The sequence below is a fragment of the Oncorhynchus keta genome, chromosome 10 (assembly GCF_023373465.1).
Source record: "Oncorhynchus keta strain PuntledgeMale-10-30-2019 chromosome 10, Oket_V2, whole genome shotgun sequence".
NCBI classification, from domain to species: domain Eukaryota; kingdom Metazoa; phylum Chordata; class Actinopteri; order Salmoniformes; family Salmonidae; genus Oncorhynchus; species Oncorhynchus keta.
In genome coordinates this window covers 47,882,062-47,893,157 of record NC_068430.1, presented here as the reverse complement: position 1 = coordinate 47,893,157, position 11,096 = coordinate 47,882,062, and the positions used below count along the sequence as shown (strand labels likewise).

At 41.3% G+C, this 11,096-nt stretch overlaps 1 protein-coding gene across 4 annotated transcripts; it reads right to left on the bottom strand.

Moving 5' to 3' along the window:
• Positions 1 to 3,034: 3,034 nt before the first annotated feature.
• Positions 3,035 to 9,251, bottom strand: eif6 (eukaryotic translation initiation factor 6). Of its 4 annotated transcripts, none has more exons than XM_035778444.2 (7): positions 9,139 to 9,251; positions 8,583 to 8,720; positions 7,472 to 7,557; positions 5,555 to 5,730; positions 5,031 to 5,207; positions 4,639 to 4,820; positions 3,035 to 3,352 (listed from the first exon to the last, which is right to left on the bottom strand). In XM_035778444.2, exons 2-7 carry the CDS (start codon positions 8,687 to 8,689, stop codon positions 3,343 to 3,345), a joined length of 738 nt encoding a protein of 245 aa, XP_035634337.1. In that variant the 5' UTR covers positions 8,690 to 8,720; positions 9,139 to 9,251; the 3' UTR covers positions 3,035 to 3,342. The 4 variants fall into 4 exon arrangements, with proteins under 4 accessions (XP_035634337.1, XP_035634336.1, XP_035634339.1 ...); XM_035778443.2 differs by having other exon boundaries at positions 9,135 to 9,249; XM_035778446.2 differs by having other exon boundaries at positions 9,131 to 9,227.
• Between the last annotated feature and the right edge of the window lie 1,845 nt (positions 9,252 to 11,096).

Genomic DNA, 11,096 nt, shown 5'->3' with positions numbered 1-11,096 from the left:
ACATCATTGTTACGCATTGTATTCTGCACAGGCATGCGTTGGCAACAAAAACCTTGCCTCCAAAACTGGCAGAAGTATTAAAAATTGTAGTGGAATGCATGCACATGCGAACTAGTGCTCTGAGGCACCGTATCTTCAGTGCGCTGTGTAAAGAAATGGGCTCTGAATTCGAGGCACTTCTGTACCATTCTAAGGTTTGGTGGTTATCCTGGGGACAGGTGCTGAATCGTGATTTTGCCGTGCGTGTGGAATTAGCCCTGTTTTTGCAAGAGCACCAACAATGTCATGCAGATTGCCTCAAAAATTCTGAGTTCATTCTCATTTTAGCATACATGGCTGATATCTTCGCAGCTCTCAATCATCTCAATCAAAAGATGCAGGGCGGTGGAGTCAACATCATCGAAGCGGAGAAAAACCTGAAGGCTTTAAAAAAAAAAGCTACCGATATGGAAACGACAAACAGAGAACGATAACTTCGCAAACTTTCCCCTGCTGGACGACTGTAAGTAAGATCGAAGATGTATCTGGAATCGGAGACATTTCTGTACCTTCGGAACTGAAGCAAGCAATTGCCACGCACTTAGATGAGCTTGCAAAGTCTCTCGACGGATACTTCCCGTTCAGACAGCCGTTCACGTTTAGTGTTGAGACAACAGATGTCAATGATGAATACCTCGATGAAATCATTGAAATTCAGCAGAGCCATGTTCAACAGCAACTCTTCAGAACAACAACGCTTTCAACGTTTTGGTATCAACAAATGGTAGCGTACCCTGTTATTGCTAAGAAAGCTCTGGAGATTTTCATACCGTTTGTTACAACATATCTTTGCGAGCAATCCTTTGAGGATGCTGGACATAAAAACGAAGAAAAGGAACAGACTGTTGTGAAAATGACATGAGTGGCACTTGCCAAGGTGAAGCTGCGCATTTCTGAACTGCTCTCTGAAAGGCAACAGCAGAAGTCACACTGATTTGCAGCAAATATTCATTATGTTTTGATGATTTTGTTCTTTGAACACAGTGATGTTGATGCACGGTTCATTTTGTGCACCAGTAAACTGTTATGAATTTGAAAAAATCCTATTTTATTTTTCCAGTTAAGAAGGGTTCGGTGAATGCGCATATGAAACTGGTGGGGTTCAGTACCTCCAACAAGGTTAAGAACCACTGCTATAGGCAGAAACTCAAACAGGATGTACCCGTGACAAGGACATTTCAACGCTGGTCTGACCTATCGGAATCCATGCTTCAACATTGTTTTGATCATGAGGACAGACTATTCCGAGGCTACCCGGAACATATATTCATTTTATACGCCGATTCGGTGACTGAGTTTATGGAAGTGCATAGAAGATGTTGTACCCACTGTGACTATTAAAACCTATCCTAACCAGAAACCATGGATAGATGGCGGCATTTGCGCAAAACTGAAAGCGCAAACCAACGCATTTAACCATGTAAAGTTGACTGGGAAGATGGCAGAATACAAAGTGTAGTTATTCCCTCCAAGGCAATCAAACGAGCAAAATGTTAGTATAGAGCGCAGTTCAACGGCTCAGACATATGTGGCAGGGTCTATCTACAATCACCGACTACAAAAAAAACAGCCACATCACTGACACCATCTTGCTTCCAGACAAACACATCCACTTGGGAGCCAAATGAGAGCTTTTTGTGCGTATGAAACAGCACTTTAGGTGTTGAGTTTTATATTTTTGTTCAGTGTGTCTGCTTTATGCTTGCTTCAGAATACAAACCCTGCAACACCTCCAGTTGGTTAAATTTAAAAGATGGGTCATATTCAGGCACTGGATGGACTACCTGAATATGGTTAATTTTCAGTTAAAATGTTTTACTATTGTGCCCTAATGAATGCACATACAGGCACAGCTCAACCTCACACAGGCCACCTTCCTCCTGGTCAACCAGCACAGCATGGTGGAGTGTCTCCACACTCATCTACGTGCAGGAGTGCGACGAGGATGGCTTTCTCTACTATGTGTTCTCTTTTGCCCCTCTCCATGGATGGTTTGAGTTCCACTTAAGGGTCATTAAACAGACACCATAACTGCATCTTTTCATGACACTAGTAAACAGGAATGCATGTGCAACATCACCCTTCCCCTTCTAAAACTTAAAACAGCTTTTGTCTTAAATTAAGGTTAGCAGTGTGGTGGCTGTGCCAGCTAGTGACCACTGCAGAGCTGCATCCAGTAAGAGTCATCTCAAATGCCAACCTGTGACATGTAAAGAGTTCTTAGCAGACTTGCCTAATTAAAGGTTAATAGAAATCAAGGACAAACTAAATATTTAATTTCTCACATAGTTACTGCCTAAAACAATGAGCTTGAGTGTTCCTCTATTGATACAGCTTATGGACATTTAATTCAATTACTGTTGGCAAACTACACAAGGAATGCTACCATAGGCTAATCGAGCAATGGCTGTTTTTAGGTTCTTCTACTTTTGTAAAAGTACTGTTTTAATCCAAAATAATTGATGAAGGTTTATTCAGTAGTGTGTCACCTTTTGAATCACAAGTCTGGGGTAGCTGACTGGTTCCATGGGCAAGATGAACATCCTTAACAGCCAGCATCACATTCGGCCATGATTGGGAGTCCCATAGGGTGGCGCAAATAAGACTTGCCTAGTTAAATTGTAATAGATGGCTAGTATTTAGGAGTGGAAACAAGCTAAGCACAAATGTATACAAGATGAAGCGTTGAATTTAACAATGACTGTCTCCATATGCCTTTGGTAAATTGACTTTTGAAATGAAGGGCTTTGACACACTACATACCTAACATGTTTTGACACAATAGATAACATTTTAATAAACTTCACATTAATTGTTTGAAACTGTGGGTAAAATCATCAATTCTGTATAAATTCAAGCAGCATCCCTACAAATAAACCTTTTGCCAATAGATTCCTTGAGCCATGAATGCAATTTGGTTTACAGGTGTCACGTAAATACAAAGTAGGTATGAACAATTTGATGATTAGAAACAGATTGTGACAAATGCAACGTGTTAAAGGGTAATCCATTTATTGTACATTCCAAAAATCCCCACATCAACAGTTTGCCATGCGTGGCTTTACTGTAATGTACATATCCTGCTTCACATATGGAACATTAAAACTAACATGGTCACTGTTTACAGTAAACTCTTGATTTAATATTGCCAGAACATAAGTAGATTTAAGGAATTATGAAGTCTAGCATTGATATACCATACAAAATTCCAATAAACATTGAAGGTTTAACCATATCGGGAGAAATGTCCAGCTTCTTGCATTCTGCAGCAGTTTGTACCTCCTTTCAAGGTAGAATGGCATCTTATGCAAGGCTGGAAAATAAAATGAAATATTATAAAATGGGCCCACAGTATTGTATGTCAAAGGCTCCAGTAAATCTCCACGAACATCTTAATGTGTTGAAAAACTAACTATAAATACAGTAATGTTGAGCAAAATGGCTTCAGACTTTTCTGCGCATTCAAAAAATAACCTCCCCAAAAGAAAGGGTTTACAAAGGTGATTTGCTATGTCATTGGCCGTAACTTCTGTAGGACAGGGGTTCCCACAGGGGTTCCCAAACTTTAGGCTCAAGACCATGTGAAAAAAGTGATGTAATAAACTGCCAATGTTTATTCAATTTGGGTCTATTAGTCTTTCATAAAATCACTCAACAGTATTTCATAGGGTTGGGCAGTTTCCAGATTTTCATACCGTCCTCCCATTTATGGGATTACCAGTTTAGTATACAAGGGGGCGCCAAAATGTGAAGACCACTGGGCACCTTACCAGAATGCTAATAAAATTAGCACAAGTAAAAGCAAATTTCCAGTGAGGCTGCTAACTAAATATACTAATGAGCACAAATGAAAATAAATGAATTGCTAAGATATACAACTGAGCTGGATTGCCTATGTAGGAGCTACCAAGTGTAACTTTTGTTGAGTTTAGATCATTTACAAGCGAATGGAACAAGAGTTGACGTGCTTGTCTGCTCTGAAGCAGCATGTGTACAACGCTCGGGCAACAGGCCTGTATGCTCTGAGAGGAGGAAGGGGCAGTCGGCAGAGAATGGAGAAAAAAGGCAAGGAAATCAAGAGTGGCAGCTGTGAAGAACTCCTTCAAAGGGCCTTGACTTCTCAAACACTGCACAAACCTCACGATACCCCATCACCTCACGATACCCCATCACCTCACGATACCCCATCACCTCACGATACCCCATCACCTCACGATACCCCATCACCTCATTCATCCAGTTAGACTAATTCAGACTAATTTTGTGCTCCTCCACTTTGAGAATTGACAAACAAATTCTATCAGCAGCCAGTGCTATGACTGATGTAGCTTTTTTTCTCAGAGGTAAAAATGTACGATTAACTTATGCAAAACATTAGGAAATGTAGCTGGCTACATTTTTTTCTATTGATAAACAAATGGCCATGCATCGTTTTTTCAAAAAACACCTTGCAAGCTCATCTACTGTGGCTGTCAGCCAATAGCTTTGCACCTCTCATCTGATAAATTATTATTTTATTTACCGGGAGAAGAAGTTAAGGCACCTCCTGGACGGAGCCTATAATAACTGAGTTCCATGTTGTCAGAAGTGATCACTCACCTGTCAATTAGAGAGTCTCTCATTGTGGTAGCGATGGCGCTAGGCTGAGACTCGCTCAGTCTGAACACACTCTCGATGACAGACAGCTCTGTGCTGGTGGTGTCCAGCCCAGTGAAGGCACACCAGTCGTTTACCACCATCCCCGCAGCGATGACCTCGCTACCACGGTTCACCGTTCCTGCCTGTGGAGTACGGAGAGTTGGGAATTAGTCAAGCACTTATCACCAACTTGATGCAATGTGCACTTCAGTAGATCTGAGAATAACCAATCAGGGGGCAAGGTAGCTGTATTACTACATTGCTTATATGTATCAGATGTATTTAGATCTACTTAAATATTATGGGATAGAGACTAAGTAGAAATGAGCTTAGGCAGCACCATGAACACTAACCACCAGAGGCACTTGGAGTAGGGAGGAGAGCTCATCCTGGTCTTCTATGGAGGTCTTGGGGTGTACCAGTCCCCCCTGATTGCTGAAGGCACAGTAGCTCCCCACTAGAACTTGCTCCGCTACTGTCTGACGAAACACCTCCACCTTCAGACTGTCTGCCAGGATCTCCTCTGTCTCCTAAACCAAGATGGGAAATGCATTAACATCCCCTACATCAGACAATGTCCTAGGGATGGGCATTTGAAATCATTTCGGTTTGAGTAATCATGGAATTGATTAAGGTCTCTAATGTTAAGGTTTTAAATGTGGCTGGATAAGGCAACGTTTGCCGTATTCTCCATTATTTTTGTATAAATTTAACCTGCTATATTTGCTTTTGAAAGTGAAGTGCTCATTGTAATCAAATACAAACAAGGGAAATAACTGATGAATTAAGGTATATAGCAGCTAGTCAGACTGGTTATCCACTCATAACTTTTATTAGCCCAAAACAATATTTAGACAGTCTCATTGTTGCCCCTCACCCTGTCCAGATCAGGATGCACCAGAGCCACATAGTCATTACAGGCAATGACATTCCCCAGTGCTGAGAGCCTCTCCTCTACCCTCTGGATCTTCACTGCGTCTGGGAGACAATTCCTAATGTGCTGCAGCTCTTGGTCCGTGGTGTTGTTGGGCACCAGGAGCCCATGACGATTCCCTGGTGAGCAAAGTTACAAGGTAAAAGTAGTCGTTAGCTGTACATTAATTTATCACAAGTCATTTACCTAAATCATTTATAAAATATCAAGTACAGTATTAATCTATTAAATAAAGCATAATTAACGCTTTGACGCATACGGTCACATATTTGTGATCATTGTTAAGTGGTCCCTGCAGCGTACCATCAAAAATATGTGATTGGAACGTATGAAGCAACATTCACACCTGAAAAGCATCTAAACAATGTTCTGAGGTCCTCAACAACTTTATTCCTCAATTTCACCTTTTATTGTAAAAAAAAAAGAAGTGAAATTCATCATCCACTCACACTCTCGGAGCTCAGATGCAATAACTTAACCTAATAACCAAAGTCAAGTCAGACAAGCTATATGAAGACCGCTTGTCTGTCGAAACATTGGTTATTACATTATTACATCTGAGCACCTAGAGTGTGAGGCTCTTAATTTTTCAAACCACCCCACAAATCATCACCCCAAATACAAGCCTACTGCCGAGCCATAGCACGAAAGATAAAACAGGGATGAAACCATTTCAGGAGGGTTTAAGTACATGGAGGAAGGTATCGTGGGGATATGATGCAGGAAATATAACTGCGATGGGGGGACTTAACAAAAAAATGTGGGTCAAAGAAGTTTATACGCTAAAGAAAAGAAGGGTCTGAGCTGGCAACCCTGAGATACCAGTTGCAATCTGATGCTGCGTTCAAAACGGTCAACTCGGAAATCTCGGGCTTCCAACTTCAGTGCGTTCAAAACGACTGGGAACTCCAAACCGAGCTCCAACTGGGGAAAAAACTTTTTGAACGGTTATCCAACTCGGGCCTCTTTCTGACCTGAAGATCACTGACATGATTGCACCTCGTATTTTTCAAAGTTCCCAGTTGTCTTGAATAAGTCAGTCAAGTGAACTATCCCATAAGCTCATTTGGCCTGACAGATGCTTACGTGACAACCAGAACGCATTGTATGATGTCAAACATGCGCCACACAGCATAGTTTGTCATAGTCAGTACAGCCTTCTAAAAAGTATCACACACTCTATTACAATCTATACAAGAATTGGAATGCATGATTTGTCACCAGTACTTACTGGTAAACAGTAAATACATTATGGTCCATACATACAGTATACAACAGTAGATAAGACAACACGATATACTGAAAATAAGGCACTTTGATAGGAACACAAGCATAACCATACGTTATTTGTAAAGAAAACCATGCAGCAGGGGGAAAAGTTTGGAAGGCCTGTTCTGACTAGAGATGTGCAATATCTTCATACTTGATACCAGGGAAACACTGGGTAAGTGCATGGGCTCTTGTCAAAGAGAGAATTAAAGTCTCAAACAAATTGTCCGCAACAGTGAAATGGGCTACTTCTTATGTGAATTAATGAGGCAGAACACACCTCAACCCCAAAAGTTAAAATATTTGAAATTGAAACAGCCTATAGATAATTAGCAGGCAGTGTGCCTTGTTTTGAGGGCAGCACAGGTTAACTGTCCTACTGCGTAACAATCACATTTTGGAACAGTTGAGTGCATTGTCATCACAAGCAGAAAAAAAAACAGTCACGCTTGTGCGACCGTTCCAGATATTTGGAACTCACACGTGAATTAAGTATTCCATTCTCCTATTGAACCGATGAAGTTTCTTTGTGCACTTGCAGAGGATAGCTGTTTGACGTACAATGTTGATCAATTACAGAGCCATACTCACCCACACACATTCTTCCAATTATCCGACATCCTGCTATTGAGGCATGTACAACTGGGATGGTTTCGGACAACTCGCCTTCGAAGACACTAATCATAAATTGCATGTTACCATTTTTTTTAAAAAACACTCCCCAGAGAAGACTGACATTACTGTATGTAAGCTTTCAATACAACTTTACTTGTCCATTAATGGAAATGACTCATATGCTCTGTTTTCAGTCCCCAATTAGACACAGTGAGAAGAATACTGGGTTAGACACAGTGCAGCTATTTATGGGGTTTAAGTGCCTTACTCAAGGGCACAATGGTAGACAATAGCACCTGGGATCTGACATCAGCAGCCCTCTAGTTTCCAGTACAGTCCCCACTTTGTTAGTGTCATACAATCACACCAGGAACACTTGTGGCATTACATAACTTCAGTCCTCCATTTTACTTGTCATCATAAATATGCTCAAAATGTAGTCTCGATTAGCCTCAATGCCTGGTAGACCATTATTAGTTTCCCCATCGCTGAACGCTATATATAAATTTAAATAAAGGTTATATAAAATAGACACCAGCCCATTGGTTTACCTGTTTCAAAAAAATGTTTCCCGTCAAAAGCATGTGCATAATCCGGAATGCTTTCCCAGTCAGTAGAGGTTAAATGTGTGAACCACTAAAATGAACAAACATTGAAATACAACTTTTCCAGAGCTCAACGAACTCCATACTCCATCACCATCTCGGATCACGCGGTAATCCCGCTTGGCAACTACCACCGAGAGTATCTACTAGGGAGTGAGCTTTGGAAAATGTAGGTATAAACGTTTATTTGTAGTGGTTCACACATTTTTACAACCCGTATTGGGAGGTAAAGCTTTCCGGATTCGGTGACAGGAAGCTTTTTTCGGAAACACTTATTCACTACATCTTGTAACTGAAACGGTTTAAGAACCAAACCGAGAGGGGCCTATCTGAATCGGTCCAATATAAAACTAGTTTTCGTTGCAAAACGTTAAAGGCCTGGTAACGGGGTACTGGAATATAGCGTTCCGCGACGGGATACCAACGTAGCTAACGTTCATGGTCGACCGCACGTAGATGCTCGTCTCGATAAGAGATCTTACCTGTAGAAGTTCTCTGACCCGCCAATTGCAACTAGGCAGTATGTGTTTGTTAATTTGGCGAAGCAGCCTATTTCGTTGTTCTTCTCGAAAGATGCCCTGACAGCCATGTTGAAGTTTTACAGTTGAGGCAGTCCGTTTCTTAAACAAAATACAATGGATGTGAAGATTACGCACTTTAACAAGTTACTGCTAGTCAAGCCTAGCTATTAGTACTAACCAAGCGAGCTAGGCATCAGTTAGCCCAGACTGACAAATTATATTCTTATAAGCTTGTGGCTTTCGATGGCTGTATCACTACAATGGCACATACAAACATGACAACTACCATGTTTCCTTGCAATATATTACGAAGCGATACATTCGTTTAGCTAGCTAGCCGAGGGGCTAGCTGGAAGTTTCCTCAAATTGAGTAACGTTTGCTAACTAACGTTTTAAGAAAATCCAGTATCACTGGCTAGTACCCATACAAACTATAGCTATATACCTACGTTTAAATAGCCACCAGATCTTTTCGACATATCGGATAATGTAAATAACAAGAAATGTACCTACTTACGTGTGACCACTCCGCAAGCGTGGATCCCTTCCTTTCCCCACACGTGTTCACTTAAACATCTACGTTTACGTCTTCTTCTATGATATCATAGCGGTCTGCAAACAAACGTTTAAAGTGCATGCCGCCACCTACTGTGCTGGAATGTACGATCAATCATGATCATGATTTCTGTACTTCCATGAAAATACAATTCAAAACCAAATAAATCCCAAACTTTTCCTGGCAAGACTTTCTCAAACTTCTGCATCACTGATAAGCTTTCACTTGTTTAACCCTCTTTACTACTGATCAACCTTTTTGGCCTCAAACACTCACTCTCCCTCCCATCACATTTTCTTTAATATCATCTGTGGACATTTTTTTATTTTACTAGGCAAGTCAGTTAAGAACCCATTCTTATTTTCAATGACGGCCTAGGAACAGTGGGTTAACTGCCTGTTCAGGGGCAGAACGACAGATGTGTACCTTGTCAGCTTGGGGATTCGAACTTGCAACCTTTCGGTTACTAGTCCAACGCTTTAACCCAGTGGTCACCAAACTACGGCCCGCGGGCCGGATACGGACCGTCAGCACATTTGGCCCGGCCCTCTGAACAATACCAGAGACGCTATCGAATTTTTTTCCTATTTGGCCTCCAGAAAAAAAATCCTAGGCCCGGCCCTGTCAAAGAGAGAACGGAATAATGGCGAAAAGGTTAGGTAAGAGAAAAATTGATTCAGAATGCAGGGTATTCGTTTGTCCTGCAGTGGACAAACGATTATTTTTTTGTTCAATGCAAAGAAAAGGCTGTTTGTCTCATCTGTCAAGAGACGGTGGCGGTATTCAAAGAATACAATCTTCGCCGACACTATGAATCCCGTCACAAAGACAAGTATGATAGCTTGCAAGGCCAAATACGAGCAGACAAACTCTCAAAGCTAAAAAGTGGACTACTATCTCAGCAGAATACATTTGTACGCCTAAGGAAGGAACACAAGAACTTTAAGAGACTGCTCATATGTGTCAGAGAGATTCTGCTCTGACAACTGAGCTGAACTTTTATCTGTTAAGATTGTGCATGGCACGACAGAAAGTTAATGTTCCATGGCTTTTTTTTATATGAAGAACCCAGAGAGAGTTATTTAGTTATTATTTATTTCCTGTTTTTTTCTGTGAAGAACTCAGAGAGGGTTATTTAGTTATTATTTATTTCATTAATAGTGTTATTATTTGTTTCCTGACTTTTTTTCTGTAAAGAACCTGGAAAGGGTTATTTGGTTATGTGTGGCTTTCTGGAAAACAATACATTTTTTAAGCTCCCCTACGATCGTCACACTTTTTCTGTTACAAACTGACACCGGCCCCCCATCAGAGAAGGGAAAAGTTGTGGCCCTCACAGGAAAAAGTTTGGGGACCCCTGCTCTAACCACTAGGCTACCCTGCCACCCCAGACTACCCTGCCACCCCAGGCTACCCTGCCACTAGGCTACCCTGCCACTAGGCTACCCTGCCACCACTAGGCTACCCTGCCACCCCTAGATATTGGGACCCCAGTGATGACTCCCCTCAATCTAGCATAAGCACCGGGGACATGGCTTTTAATCGTCTTCCCATGAAGCTTTTCCATTTTTAGAAATCTTATCTTGCTGAGCCTGGCTACCACACAATAGTAACACTCTACCATTTCACTTCACCTACCTCTTTCTCTACTGCATTAGTTAGTCGGATAGGGTGTGGTCTCATCCAACACTATCACCACTTTCCACTCCAAATACTCTTGCTTCCTACTTTGACTTTCTTTACTAGACACTTTCTGTATCATGATCTGTCTTCTTCCTACGTCTTTCCACTACCGAACATTCCGGTCCTTGACCCTCAATTCTATTATTTTGTCATTTTCCAACATTGTTGCCATTTGTACCTCTGATTTGCCTACCCCTTTACTTGTAACAAAAACCAAGCTATGAAGAGTAAATGAC